Source organism: Pararge aegeria, chromosome 23, assembly GCF_905163445.1.
Source record: "Pararge aegeria chromosome 23, ilParAegt1.1, whole genome shotgun sequence".
Lineage (NCBI taxonomy): Eukaryota > Metazoa > Arthropoda > Insecta > Lepidoptera > Nymphalidae > Pararge > Pararge aegeria.
Window position 1 is genome coordinate 6,934,510 of NC_053202.1, and position 16,306 is coordinate 6,950,815.

The following is a 16,306-nucleotide window of genomic DNA, read 5'->3' on the forward strand; positions in this document are numbered from 1 at the left end:
CATGCCAAATTTCATCCAAATCCGTTCAGCCGTTTTTTCGTGATTGAGTAACAAACATCCACACTTTCACATTTATAATATTATATAAAATAAAATAATATAAAATGCATACATATAGTAGGAAGTAGGATATATCTAAATTAACTAATCATATACAGATAAATACCCAGAAACTGGAAAATATTCATGTAAATCAAACAAACATAATGCAGTTTTAAAAGCAGAAGCAGAGTCGTTGTCAACTGTGCCAATTGGCCGTCAAATAATTGTCGGTACCTTGGCTCCGAATTTTGTAGCTTTGATGGTTTACGATTTACAAAATAATCACTATAACAGCCGACTAAAACGAATACAATGCTCCTGTTTCCAGAAACATCAGTAGTATAGTTATACTATAGCATTTTGTAACAACTCGTCCGGGGAAATTCTAACACCCTGTATATTTCTGCCGCAAAGCAGCATTGCAGCTACGTTCCGGTTATTATGGGCGTGGTTGCCTTTGTGATTATACAAAGATAAGTATATGCAAAGTGTTTGTCTGTTTATAGGCGACGGGCTTTCAATTCTTGTACAGATTTTTTTTTGTTTATATTCTCTAAGTACATTATTATTATTATATAATATACTAAACAGCTTTCGCTGATGCGTCTATATCATTTCTTGCGCTCTGTGTATTTTTATTCAGTGATACTGCAGTCACTACATCTTCAGGCAAGGCATTCCACATTTTTATAACTCTATTGCTGATAAAGTACATAGAATAATTTTGAGATAATTGATGAAGTCGTTTATTTTTTAAACTTACGCGTTGATGTTTCATCGTCATTTACCAGTCCAGTCCAGTCCAGTCATTTACCTATAGTTCTTATTTTAATCCTTCTCCCTTTGCAAAATCTGCAGAATTTGAATCCATTCTATCTAGATTTGGCCATATACGTATTTCTCTTAGATACTAGAACATTAGAACCTGCAGAATCTAAATTGCCTTCTCTCTGGATTTGGCCATATACGTATTTCTCTTAGATATTCGAGTAACTTTGTTTCTTGTCCAAGAGAAACTTTGCTGTGAAACGAAGCCCGCACTACTATTGTAAACGTTAGTTGCAATTGCCAGCGTATTAGCAAATAATACAAGCACCGTTTAACTGAGCTCACTTGAGAGAAATCTAATGACGGGAACTTCTATGAATACTTGATTAAAGCTACAATAAGAAAAAATGTGACTGCAATAATTTAAACATTAGAAGTAAGAATAAACTTGCAGTGCAATATACTAGGTTACATAAAATTCATAATTCGGTTAAAGGAAATTGCATACAATTCTACAATAAACTACCAATTGACATCTTGGATATGTCTCTTAAAAAGTTCAAAGTTTGTATTAAACGTAAGCTTATAGAAAAGTCTTATTATTGTATAAAGGACTACGTAATCGATAAAAAAGCTTGGGTGTAAATTATTGCTCTAACCAGGTTGCTCTTCTAATAATTTAAAATGACATTGTGAGATGGTAATAAAAAAAAAATGGTCTAAGACCAGGATGCGTTTCGAACCCTCGTAGCTTTAGTTTTAAGTGTACGAATGTGGTTATGGCCATCATCTCACTACCGTGTAATTCTTATGTACGCATCAAAAGTGCCACCTATGGGCCTACTTGAATAGAGATATTTTTGACTTTGACTTTGACTTTGAATAAGGTGCTTAGTTCATCGACTTTTTTCTAAACGTTTTTTTTAATTAAACTATAAGTTAGACATTGACTGCAAGCTCACCTGGTAAGTGATGATGCAGTTCAATACGATAGCGGGCTAACCTGTTAGGCAGTATGGTAGTGTTACACCTAATAGGTTTCTAGGCGGCATCACACCGGAACACTAAATCGCTTAGCGGCAAGTCAATGTCGGCAGGGAGGTAACTAGCCACGGCCAAAGCTTTCAACCAGAAGTAATCATCATATCAACCCATAACAAGGCCCGGATCTCTTCCCACAATGAAAAAGTGTTAAGGGGTCCACCACGCTGGCCCAGTGCGGATTGGTGGACAAGGGTCCTGGAATGAAGTACTAACCGCTTAGTGTTAGTTTTTTGTAAATTGATTTAGATTGGGTAATGTTACCTTAGTTTACCTACAGTCAGTTGCAATGTTCCAACCGCTAAATGAATGTACTAGCAACATAATATAATCTCAGCTCTGACTTAACTGAATTAACTCTTAGACCACAACTTAGATCCTAGACCTCGATGAAGAGCTAGCAAGTAATTTGCATCGTAACTGAATTTGTGAACTGCGATTGCAAATAATTCTCAGATGACTTAAATACAGTCACGAGCTGTCTCAAGAGAAAATTGGTACTATGAGTTCTCGAATATAAATAATTCCGCACCACTCCCTGATGTGTAGCACATGTTCTTCATTATTCCATTGAGGTTTTCTGTTAATTGTTATGTTTTATTTTTTTAATTTTATGTTAATAACTTAGTTAAGTAAAGTAGTCAAGTTGAACCATGTAAAGACTGCGTAAAAGGCACTGTGTGTGTGTGTGTGTGTGTGTGTGTGTTTCCAGCAAGTTTGTAACGTGGACATGCTTATAAAAGCTTTAAAGTATAGTATATAGGTAGTAGTTATTTTAATTTTTAATCTCCAAAACCTCACTGGTAACAATACTTTAATCATCATATTAACTATCTAGTTAAACTCTAACAATTATTACTACTAACAAATATTCTCTCCGTGGTAAATTTAAATCAATAGGTATCCTTACGTATGTTTTTAAAACAAAACATTTATAGTCTTTATAAGAAAAAGTGCATAATCGACTTTCTAGACATAAATTATTGATATCAGCATATCGTCTTAGAAACGTGCAGAAAACCATTGTGGGGCATAGGCGTTTATAAAATGATAAAGAAGTTAATATTAGATTTAGCTCTACATAAGTTTAAAGATTGTATAATGACACATTTAATGCATCGAGGTTACTATACTATTGATTAATTATGTGATATGTTTTTTCCTTTTACGCCATTGGTTGCCTGGAAGAAATCGCTATGTAGCGATAAGGCCACCAAATTGTACTCTCTTGATTTGTATTTATATCTTTGTAACTACTTTTTGTTTCTTTGGTGTACAATAAAAGTGTATTCATTCATTCATTCATTCATTAATTACTTAACGACAAGGTTGCCTGTGTAACACACACACCAGATACCACAATGATTTTTAAATTGTAAAATGATGTTGAAAAAGTGCAACTGCTGAGTTTCTTGCCGGCTTCTTCTCGGTAGAATCTGCCTTCCGAACCGGCGCGGTGGTAGAATCACTAACAACATACAAACTAGACGATTTTGCTCATATTAGGCCTGCTTGAAATAAATGAACTTTGAATTTTATTCAATTGTTTAACTTTGAAACGAGAATCTGTAGTAACGCGTTCAATTTACTAAGCAATGTTATATCTTAATATATATAAATCTCTTGTCACGATGTTTGTCCGCGATGGACTCCTAAACTACTTAACCGATTTTAAATTATAATGGCACACCGTGAGCAGTCTGTTCCAACTTAAGAGATAGAATAGTTTAGATTTTTAATTATAGTCGCAATTTTATTTTATTGCAAATTATTTTTCTATAATTAATTGACAGTCACATGTTATATATATATAATACTACTATACTAATTTAAGGCTTAGCGATACTGAATGCTTTAAAAACAAAATCAAACGCAGACGAAGTCGCGGGCAACAGCTAGTATATTATATATTTGCAATGCTGCGATTGTGTATGCTTGTACTGTTTGCACCGTTATATACTTCACTCTTGTTTGTTTGCTTACTCAAAAATGAGAAATACAACTTTAGTTCAAATGCTCTTTGTAAACACCGCGGGATGGTATTGAAAATTAGCTCAAAGAATCTTGAATTTTGACGTGACAACGTCTTATAAATTGGTTTGCCGAGTGACACTTCAAGAAACTGCGTTACGCTCCGCTCACGTTATGCGCTCACAATGAGAGCGAGTGAGAGGCACGCGTCCCTTCCACTCGGGCATGGTTAGCCCGCCTAAGAGCGAGAGAGACAGACATAAAAAGTGAAAGGCACGCGTCCCTTTGTAGTAAACGCTGTTTCATTGTACGCAAATGTATTGCAAGTTATTGTATGTATATTTGTATATAAATACGTATGTATGTGTAAAGGTAAAAATAAAATTTTGTTAATATGAAATTCAGTGCGAGATCCTTTGTATAAATTAATGTTTTAAATATAATTCTTTGTATAAATAAATGTTTTAAATTGTTACTATTATTTCATCCTTCTTCCTACTATACGAATGAATATTCACATTAAAATTATTTTACCACTCAAAGTCGTTGTCACGTAAAACTTTCGCCCGTATACCGACTTTACAGGCAACCAATTTTTTTCGGATCCGGTTTTTGATGACCTCCTTGGTGCCACTGAGCGCTGTGGTCTTATAAGTGGAAGGTACCGGGTCCAATCCCCTGCGCGAGTCATTTGGGATTGGAAATTACTAATCAGAATTTTCTGTTACCGTTACCGACCTATCGACAAAGACGTGCCGCGTAGATTTCGATTGGGGGTGCCAAACCCTAATCCGGATAGCCCACTGTCATCTAATATTGCATCATCATAAGACATTGCAGTCAAGAACTAACGTGTGATAAAAAATATAATAAAAATAACTGGTTAGGCATGGTGAATGGCTTTGGCTAAAACTAGCTGTAGCAAGTAGGCAGCTTGCAAAGTGCTACAAAGTGGTAATTATAACAACCAAACACAACCTATGAGGTAAGGCTTCATCCTCTCTTTTGAGGGACCGAGTTTGATTCCCGGCCATATATCACCTGTTGTAACGGTAAAAGGATGCAAATGGATTTACATAGATGATAATGATAACTGCTAGGTTTATCAACTGATTATTATTGTTTTATAGACCCATGAAAAATAAAGAGATAAATTTAAAAATAAAAAAGAAATTGTTTGAGGTAGTGATTATGCCATGTCTAACATACGGTTGCTAAACATGGTCATTAAGAAAAGAAGATGAAGAGAAACTGGCCATCTGCCAAAGAAAAATGGAAAGGAGCATATTAGGTTTAAGGGTAAAAGACCGAGTAAATAACAAGAAGATTCGAAAGAAAACCAAACTTGTAGATGTAACGAAAAGGATAAGAATTTTGAAATGGAATTGGGCAGGACATGTTTGCCGGTTGCAACCAGAGAGATGGACCAAGAAAGTGACTGAGTGGGTTCCAAGAAATGAGACGAGGAAAAGAGGGCGACCAAGAAAGAGGTGGCGAGATATTTTCCATCAGAGGTGTGGACCGGACTGGATGCGAAAGGCTCGCGACAGAAAACTTTGGCGAGACTTGGGGGAGGCCTACGCCGTAGAGGCGACTTAAACGTATATGTATTTTTAGTAAATGTAAAGTTATTTGTAGTAAAAATATGTAAAATATAAATGTAATACGTTTTAGAAATAAAGGCTTTTTTATTTATTTTATTTATTTTATAGACCCACGGACAGACATCAGAAATTATTAATTCAGCGTATTTCGGCGGCTTGATTAGTCTTTTTAATTGGCGTTATCTGTCACTTCGTATGGCAGACCAGACTTTATAATTATCAGCTGCAATGGCACTCTAATAGAAATTACTTACCTACATCATTATTCTTCATTCAAAGGCTGTATTTAGACAATCACTTATCATTCGGCGACGGCCGAGTGGCGCAGCGGGCAGCGACCCTGCTTTCTGAGTCCAAGGCCGTGGGTTCGATTCCCACAACTGGAATGTTTGTGTGATGAACATGAATGGTTTTCAGTGTCTGGGTGTTTATCTGTATATTATAAGTATTTATGTGTATTATATTCATATAAAAATATTCATCAGCTACGAGTATCTCAGTACCCATAACACAAGCTACGCTTACTTTGGGGCTAGATGGCGATGTGTGTATTGTCGTAGTATATTTATTATTTTATTTATTATTTATTTATGTATATAAAGGACGTAAAATATTTTAAAATATATCTATAAAAATATTGAAATCAATGAATATAAAAGGTAACTTAATCTTAGACAAGTTTCAGTGTCTCGCTTCGACGACGGTAGACTATGCCGTCAGTTCAAATGTGTGAAATGAAGAAAACGTCATTTGACCGGGCCGGAACACTAAGTACGAAGTAACTAAAGTGGGGTTTCTTTCGCGACTTTTGCTTTTCCAGGGCCTGTTGCCAAGATAGAAGTTTCTGCATTTACACAAACATATCTTAAACTAGACGTGTATGTTTGGATAGTATGTTGTCTATTTATCAAATCCTTGTGTTTGCCTTTAGTTAGTACAATAATACTGTATTTATACATGAGTAGAACGTGAAACGAAATCCAAAATACAGATGGGAAAAATGTCTGTTGACGTAAAAGTATTTGCAAGCACATCTAAATATTCCTTTACGTCGGAAACAAGTAATTGCTCTTGAAAAGCTGCTCATATTTGTTATCTCTGGTTACTTTCGACGAACTTCGCCAACACAATTCGTGTTGAATGCGAGTGAAAACTTTTTACTCGTAATTTCTTTGGGAGATTACCGTAAATTATTGCATGAGCACACTTAAGTAATGATATAAAAGAACTTCTTACTAGATTTTATCTGCGGCTTTGCTCGCGTGGCTATGCTTCGTCAGTTTTATTCAGTGGAAGAATATCTGAAACTTAAGGTTTAAGTAATTGTGTTTCTAGGTTTATATTTTGGTTTACTTTATATTATTTTATTTTAAGTTGACATTGTTATTTAATTTCACAGTTTTGATACCTTCCTTTTCTTATATTTTGTATCAAATGAAAATATAATTTTATAATTTAGGTGTTGTTATAATTTGCATGCTATAAAATGGCAGATTTTAGCGCGGAACTTGTTATGTTTTATTATAAGATCAAATTTGTTAACCTGCAATCATGCAAATAAAGATTTGAATTTGAAATTGAATTTATCATAAAATTTTCCATATACGTCGTTAGGGACATAGAAATGGACATGGGATATCTTTGATCCATAAAAAAGGATTTCTCTTGAGAGATGGAAAAATTACTTTTAGAAAAGGAAATGCTAATTATTTCACAGAATCTACGTTAACCCGAGCATAGCTGAGGACAAAAGCTAGTTATAATATATAAGACTTAATTAAGACTAATATATTTTACTAATATAGTTATATAAGACTTAATTGTCTATATTTATGCTTATAATATTATAATAGGTTTTTTTTTTGGTTTCTTTGTATCGCTTCTGAAACTACTGGATAGATTTTAACCATTTTTTAGACAATTGAAAGCAATTTCATCCAGAAGGTAGGTACATAGGCTAGGTTTAATGGAATAAGATTTCAGTCTGAAATATTGGTTAAATTTGTAAAAAATAGTTTTTTTTAATTTTTTTTTTTTTTTTTTTTTTTATTTTATTTTACTTTAATTTGTAAAGCAAGCCAGAAGAAAAAAATGCTACTACGCTGCTGTATCCGAGTGCGCTGACTTTATTAACCATAATGTGTTAATTTTACTACAAAAATATTTAGCTTTTAGTAGGTCTTAAAAAATCCGCCGATTCATGTTGGAAATATTTTATTATTTATATCTATTATAAATAATGAAATATTTCCAATTTATAAAATAATTATTTCGTAAAAAAAGTTTGTTCAGATAATTAAAGTTAATTATAATAAAGTAATAAACAATGATAATAAAAACATTAAACATGCGGTGGCATGACGACATAAAATAGCGTCATGTCGTTTGTCGTGACGCCATAATTGACGGCCGACTGGCGCAGTGGGCAGCGACCCTGCTTTCTGAGTCCAAGGCCGTGGGTTCGATTCCCACAACTGGAAAATGTTTGTGTGATGAGCATTAAGTGTTTTTCAGTCTGGGTGTTTATATGTATTTTCTATGTATTTATGTATATATAATTCATAAAAATATTCATCATTCATTAAATTTAAAATAACAAGTACATTTCAGTAATGAATATGATTGGAGTCGTTTCAGTCTCACTGGGAAACCGGGTACCGCCCTAGTCCACTTGACCTGACCCAGCCGGCACTCAAATCAGTAATGTCAACTGCCATGCACTTACTATAATTTAATTTTTGTTTAGTAAATAATATAATATTCCTTGTAGTGGTTAGGTATTTTGCTGAAAAAAAAGGTACTAACATTTATCTAAGGACTATGAGCCTTATTGACGGCCGACTGGCGCAGTTTGCAGCGACCTTGCTTTCTGAGCCGAAGGCCGTGGGATCGATTCCTACAACTGGAAAATGTTTGTGTGATGAGCATGAATGTTTGCCAGTGTCTGGGTGTTTATATGTATATTCTAATTATTTATGTAATATATTATTCATAAAGATATTCATCAGTCATCTTAGTACCCATAACACAAGCTACGCTTACTTTGGGGCTAGGTGGCGATGTGTGTATTGTTGTAGTATATTTATATTTATATTATATTATATTACAAAATGTCACCAACTTATTGGCGCTAAAATTTAAAAAGGAACCAAGAAAGCACATAGATTGTTTAAAATTCAATAAAAATTTTAGCGAGGCCTAGTTTACGTATATTTGTAGTTTCTACCACCGGTTTGAAAGGCAAATTCTACCGTATAGAAACCGGCAAGAGTCTTAGCTATTGCTCTTTTCCAACGTGATGATACGTTTAACTATATTTTTTCTATCATGTGGGAAATGAAAGAGAAGCGGCCTGCTTTCTAGCAACCTTTTCTATATTTTTAATTAATTATTATTATATATATGTTTAATTATTATTTATGTGTTATATAAACGGATAAATAGTTTCTTAACGACCTCCCTGTTGGTGCGCACTGTGGTTTTAATAGGGAGGTCCCGAGTTCGATTCTTGGCAAGGGCAATTCGGGATTTTAAAACTTTCAGAATTATCTCTGAGCCGGTCTGGTTGGAGGCTTCGGGCGTGGCTAGTTACCACACATGTGCCGCTAAGCGATTTACACACGATGTAGCGTAGAAACCCATGAGAGGTTTGGGTTTAATATATCTGCCATACCATCTATCTTGGACTGCACTATCGCTTACAACCAGATGAGATTGCAGTCAAGGGCTAACTTGTAGTAGATTAAAAATAAGTTGTCTTATTGATTTGTAAAATCAATTTGCGAAATCAATAAGACATTTTAATCTGGTTGCCCTGATTTATTTATTGGTCGCATTAGTGAAAAATGTTTCCTTACTAGATACGTAAATCTCTCATCACTGTTTATTTCTATCAATTTTAAGCGCTGATTTCTAATCGGTAAGTAACCCGCCTGAGGAATATATTAATGATAAGTAGGCTTAGTTTATAAGCACTTTCTAAACATCAAGCCTGTCTATTTCTTCACTACAAACAGACTGACTCTACCACCGATTCGAAGTCGAATTCTACCTAGAAGAGCCGACAAGAAACTCAACAGACTGCTCTTTTTCAACATCATTTTATAATTTAATAATCTTTATTCTATGCTCCAAAACCCTTATTCTCTGAAAGATGATATTACTAACGCATTTATTTGACATTTTCTATACAAATAGGCCACACCCACATCATACTATACCTAGTTTGACGCTACTGTAGAAAATAATAACTTAATGCTTAGAAAATAAGTGCCTCAAAGTAAGAAAAGTTATAAAATTGCTGTAAAATAAATTTTAGGTCAGCAGATGTTTGAAAAGGAAAATCTTTATTGCCTATTTCTACGAGAAGTTGCTACGAGGCTACGCACCTGCTACGTGCTACGAAGATGGGGAACTTAAATATTAATAAACTTAGTTGGCCTAGAATAAACACTTTATCATTTAACCACAGACCAGCGATACGCCGTGAAATGGCGACATCTATATGGCTTTCGTACACCATATCGTCTCCATTACACTTCGACTCATTTGAAATATTAGTTTTATAAACAGAAAACCGAAAAATTCTAAAGATTGTTAAACTTTAAAATGATGTTTGAAAAGAGCAATCTGCTGAATTTCTTGCCGGCTCTTCGCAGTGGAATCTGCCTTCCGAACCGGTGGTAGAGTCACTACAAACAGACTGACTTGACGTTTCAAAATGCTTATTAATTAGGCCTACTTGAAATAAATGAATTTTGAATTTTTTTGAATTTTATTGTATGGGTACTGAAGTTATGCGATGCCGGAAAGATAGATGTCAGACGAAAACCTACTACGCAAACTGCAACCTACATTTTCTTATCATCCTTTTTATGGAAAAAAACTCGGTTCACATGTTAAGCTAGTTTATAAATTGTCAATATATTTCATATTTTTTATTTGGTGTGTAAAAATCGTTTAAAAATTGCCAAAATAATTTCAAACGATGAACTGATGCCAGCGGTGATAGCTCGGTAGTTAGGATTTAAGCTTCACAAAATTCGAATCCCAGCACGCACCTCTAACTTTTCTAAGTTATATGCGATTAAAACAATCAGAATATCACTTGCTTTAACGGTGAAGGAAAACATCTTGAGGAAACCTGCATGCCAGTGACTTCTCCATAATGTTCTCAAAGGCGTGTGGACTCCGCCAATTGACAATGGGCCAGCGTGGTCTACGGCCTAATCACTTCTCATTGTGGGAGAAGACCCGTGCCCCGTATTCGGTTGATATTATGATGGTGATGATGAAATGATACACAGGAATTTAAGATTAGTGCTACTACAAAGTTTACTTCATATGAAAAACGTTTTAGATCTAGTACCATAACAATATATTATATTCTCATACGGAATCTCTCATCAGGATTTTTGTTTTATATAACATGTCAACTTTACGACGTAATATCACAACGTGAGACGAGTTTCTTATCGCGGTAATGGTTTTCTTGCTTAATACTTTGTTGGCAGAAAATAATGTTGGATACTCAAGTCCATATTTCTTATCTATGACGATCACTCCTGATAATTCGAAGTAATAACGCTTTTCTACAGTATGTTTTTAAAAGCTACGGTTTTTGCTGTACCTCTGATTAAATGCAAGCCCACCAACCCGCATTAGAGTAGCTTGGTGTTCTATTTCCCAATTTATCTGGTCTATGAGAGAGGAGACCTGTGCTCAGCAGCGGGGTTTTTTACATTATTAAGTAAAATATGCTCTGAGTGTTTATTGCAAGGTTTCCAAGAAAGTTGCATTCACCAGCAGTTTTTCCGCGATAAATATTATCCTTTGTAGATCTCCAGGATGCAAGCTACATTTTGTAGCAGTAGAACTTTTTGTGACAGAGCTCATCCGAGGAAGTACTATCGCTATGCTTATTTTTGCCGCCAATCGGCATTGTTGCAATGCTGTGTTCCGGTCTAAAAGGCATGTGAGCCTCAAATTGATGGATACAGGGCAGCGTGCCACAGGATTTAACAGGTACCTTTAACAATATTCAACAGCTATCTTTGTACTCATAACAAAAGCTACGCTTACTTTGCGACGGCTAGGTGGCGATGTGTGTATTGTCGTAGTATATTTATTTATTTATATTTATTTGCTCCTTGCATGCCCTGTGAAATGTTGCTATTGGCGATGGTGTTCCACTCAACATCAGGTGGGCCATATGCTTGGTCTATAAATTTTTACGATAAAAAAAAAACATGAGTGCGAAATTTAATCGTGGTCAGTTCAAAGGCCGAGCCGTTAATAGATATTTATATATTTTTTTTTATATTGCATATTAATATTTAATGTAAGGTTTTTATTTTTTTATTTAGTTTAGTTTTTAATTATTCTATTTATGTTATAGTGTAGTGCGTAGTGATGGGTCATAGATACCAAATAAATAAAAATAAATAGATAGGTTACAAAGAAATACACGCACACTATTGCATCTATTATCGACATACAGACACACGGACGTCCGAGACAGAACTTTTTTAAACAATTTTTAATGAGTGTTAAAAATAGTGTTTTTTCTCAACATATGTCTATTTATAATTCACTTATAAAAGCAATTAAGAATAAAAGAAGTGACATTTTAAGTTGGAGAATCACTCGGTGTGCGTAAACTGACAGTAATACACACTATTATGAATTCAATTCACTATTATTGTTATTTCACAATTCTATTATGAATTGTTAAAAAAACTGCGTCCGACCAGACCAGGGAGACCATTTATTATAAAACATACAACAATGTATCGGTTACATAAATAAACTCAGTTCAATAAATCATAGTCTTACCCATAAAAATGCAGCAACTCAATCACAGATGTATACTCTACCATTTCCTCTCTGGAAACGGCTTTTCGTGGGTCTCGTGGACAATGATTTATGGAAAAGAGTATTTTTCGATCAATCCTGTTTATTTAGATTGAACTTTAGCTTGTGTGCCGACACTACGTTCACTAAAACATTTTCGATTTTCATAGTAGTTCTTTTCGTTGGTTCTGTGGGGTGATGTCAAATCATAATACAGTTGTCAGCTCCCTTCCTCTATCCGCGAGTGACTTCTAAAACGGACATAAGCGTCCTCTGTGCTACCACTAATAGCTAGTTTGCCCATGATCACCAACACGTAAGCCCAGAGTTGTGATCATGGGCAAACACACTCGTTGGAAGAGGCGTTTTGTCCAGCAGTGGACTGCAGAAGAATGAAGTTAGAATAGAATAAAATAAAACAAGTCTTTATTGCACATACAGATAGAGAGTTAAGTTAACAAAACAGACGATACTAAAAAATATATGCGCAAAGTTACTTAATACAGAGAGTATACTATGAGCAGTGGCATCTTTCATCATCATCTGCAGCCTATTAACATCCCACAGCTGGGCCCAGGTCAGGTCATTTAACAGGATGACCCATCTCGCTGCTCCGCTTTGGATTGGTGGGTTTAAACGACTATTACCGCTTAACGTACTCTCTGGGGCACGGAAGTTGACACAGCCCATTTCCTTTACTCCAAGCTGAAACTGAAAGTTCTTGAACAGAAAACATCATCATCATTCTCCTGGCGCATTCCCTATTTGGGGTCGGCCCTCCTGATACTTGTCCGCCATTTAATACGGTCTTGTGTCATTTCTGGTGTTAGGCCCAGAGTTTTCATGTCATTGAAAACGGTTCTAGTCCAGGTGGTAAGTGGGCGACCTCTACCTCTTTTGCCTTCATCTATAGCCATTACTCGCTGTGTCATGTGGCTTTTGTCTCTACGCATTACATGCCCGTACCAGCGTAATCGGCTCTCCTGCATCTTATGCTGTACTTCCGCAACTTTAAAAGAGCCTCGGATGAACTCATTCCGAATTTTGTCCAATCTTGTAATGCCCCCAGCCCAGCGCAACATCTTCATTTCAGTAACATGTATTTTCTGTTCGTCACTCTTCCTCATTCCCCAGCATTCAGACCCATATAGCAGTGCTGATCGTACAGCTCTTTTGTACACGGTGCCTCGTACGGGAGACGGGGGCTTGATGTAACGGGGGTTAGTAGTAACAGTTTAACACCTCAGCCAAAATAATTTTGTTTTGATTTTGAGATCAATGTGCTCAAAATCAAACTGTAAGATACTGCCTACGACGTAAGAGCAGCCAGTACATTGTGGAACGCCGCCGTGACCTATTTTCAGCAGGAGTACTGTTTTTTGCCTGTATAATTAATTTTTGGCCTGACCCGGGATTCGAACTCAGGACCTCGTGATCCGTAGTTAAAAATGATTACAATTTAAACAAAACGCAAAAAAATATTTTTTACGTTTCTTATACCTACCGCTACTATGATGTTCTGGCATCTGTATTACATAAACCGTACGCTTAGCTTTAAGGAATGAATAGGCATTTTCTAGGCCAACGCGCTCCAAACAAAGCCCCATCATTTCTTTCCATTATGCTTTATTGTCGTTAAATGTTTTCATTGATATTTAAAAATGTATATACGATCAAGACGAAGTGTTTTAGAACATTCGTAAATGGAATGGATAGTTTTGAGGTTGTTTACAATAAAACCCAAGTTTAAGACGTTATACTTGTTGCATTCGAGATTTTAATGCAATGGCTGCGTTTAGCCAGTATTGCTTTCTCGAGAACCCTGATACGTTGAATGCCAAATTCTTTACATTCAATTTTAGTCTGTATAGTGTGTGCTTTAAGAACTACTATTGGTTGAAGCCCTTCAGGTTTGACGCAAAGTATATTTGAGCCACTTTGCAGTTTAGAAATATGTTATTGAGCTCTGGAAGTAGGAACATTGATACTCGTTATATTATGTTTTATTTACTACTAAGCACTTTGGTCTTAAACAATAATGTTTGGTATTTTATATTGAAATATATATCGCGAATTCCTTAGGTTATGTTTCGCTCTATCCATCCGCAATATCCATTTAATTTCAAGGCCTAAAATACACTAATGTTTATCTCCAATTCAATACAAACTTTATTAAGATCTGTGAGTGGCTAAAACTCACACTCATACGAATACTCATACTCTAGTAAAAAGTGGATATATGATGTGGAAGTGGATCTTCACGACAATCCGTTTTTGCGTGAAAAGTAGACAAACCAACAAACACACTTTTAGATTTATAATAACACAGCATCATGTACCAGCAAACATTATTATATATTGTATGCATTAACTATTTGAACATTACCCTTCCATTGCTACGCTATAGTCGGGTAACTACAAGCCTACAACAATGAAGTAGACGTTTTTATATCCAAAGCTCTACAGTGTTCTGACCTTTCTCCTTAAAGCATCAGGGTCAAGGTCAGGAAACTAGTTTTATTATTAAAACAAAATATAGAGTATATAATATATAGAAGCAAAAATAAACTCGTTGTGCAGTTTACTAGGCTACACAAAATTGCAAATTCATTCAAGGGCAATTGTATATTATTTTATAACAAAATACCAAATGAAATCTTTGAGTTGTCTCTCAATAAGTTCAAAGTTTATATAAAATGTAAGCTTACAGAAAAATCCTATTATAACATTAAGGATTATTTAAACGATAAAAAAGCTTGGGTGTGAATTGCTCTAGCTTCATAGCTTAATTTAAATTTACTGGAAGATGGTGATAACAAAAAAATAAATTTACCCGGCTAAGTTTGTTGTGGGCTCTTCTTAGACCAGGGCGCGTTTGGAACCCTCGTAGCTTTAGATTTAAGTTGGCGAACGAAGTTATCACCATCCCGTTACAATTATGTAAACAATTATGTATGAACGCTTCATAAGTGCCTGTGATAGGCCTACATGAATAAAGAAAGTAATTTTGGACCTACCAATCCATAAGTTTAAAGAATGTGTTAAAACACATTTATTACAGCGAGGTTATTATACAATTGATGAGTTTCTTAATGACAAGGTTGCTTAGAAGCATCCGGCTCCGCTTTCATCTCTCACAAGATAGAAAAATGAATGTTAAAATATAAAATGTAAATTTTTGTTGTTGGAAAAGAGCAACTGCTGAGTTTCTTGCCGGCTTCTTCTCGGTAGAATCTGCCTTCCGAACCGGTGGTAGAGTCACTACACACGGACAGACTTGACGTTTCAAAAGTGCCTGTGATAGGCCTACATGAATAAAGAAATTTTGAATTTTTTGAGTAATCAGTCACCAACCAAAGAGCTTTTTATACCTTCTATAAATCTGTTTAGTATAAAACAGTATACCTCCTAACGGATCAGTAACATAATTTGGCCAGCTCTATTTATTTAGACGTCTCGCCTTAGACACATGCATAAACATCTCTATGTCAAGCAATTGTGACTCTTCACTGGCGTCTTACAAAAGTGAAAATTGCTTGCAACATTTGAAGCTATAACTCAAAGCTGCTTGCTGTACGTTTTATTCAACGTTCACTGAATGTTGTTACGCGATTTACTCCTATATTTTTAGGTAACAAGGTGCTAAAATCGCGTGTAGTATTTTGCATGGAGTAAGTATTGTGTGTTCCAAAAACTCCCGGTTAGTTGCCCTAGTGTCTGCACAAGTTTATGTTTAATGACCGTACTATAACCATTAGTGTCCTATTTTGATGATTAAATAGGGTTGTTGATTTCTGACTATGTATCATTCGTCTTTGTGATTGATACTACCTTTATATGGGCTGTTCTATACTCAAGGTACAAGGTATATACACCTATATAGTTAAGCATGCATAAATTGACAATGGCAAAATTGAAGTACAATCTAAACAAAAAGTAATTTTTCATCATCAACTCAATAAATGCTAACTACAGGGCACAGAACTCCTCTCAGACTGAGAAGGGTGTAGGCAGTACTCCACCACGCT

General features: G+C 35.2%; 1 protein-coding gene across 1 annotated transcript; it reads right to left on the reverse strand.

Annotated features, from left to right (window-relative positions):
• Positions 1-13,039: 13,039 nt before the first annotated feature.
• On the reverse strand, positions 13,040-13,405 carry LOC120634084. The gene has a single exon (XM_039904476.1). The coding sequence runs from the start codon at positions 13,403-13,405 to the stop codon at positions 13,040-13,042; it is 366 nt and encodes a 121-aa protein (XP_039760410.1).
• Positions 13,406-16,306: the final 2,901 nt, after the last annotated feature.

Bases quoted from the DNA above. Each gene is read 5' to 3' on its own strand.
- LOC120634084 (XM_039904476.1), bottom strand. From the start codon at position 13,405: ATGAGGAAGAGTGACGAACAGAAAATACATGTTACTGAAATGAAGATG.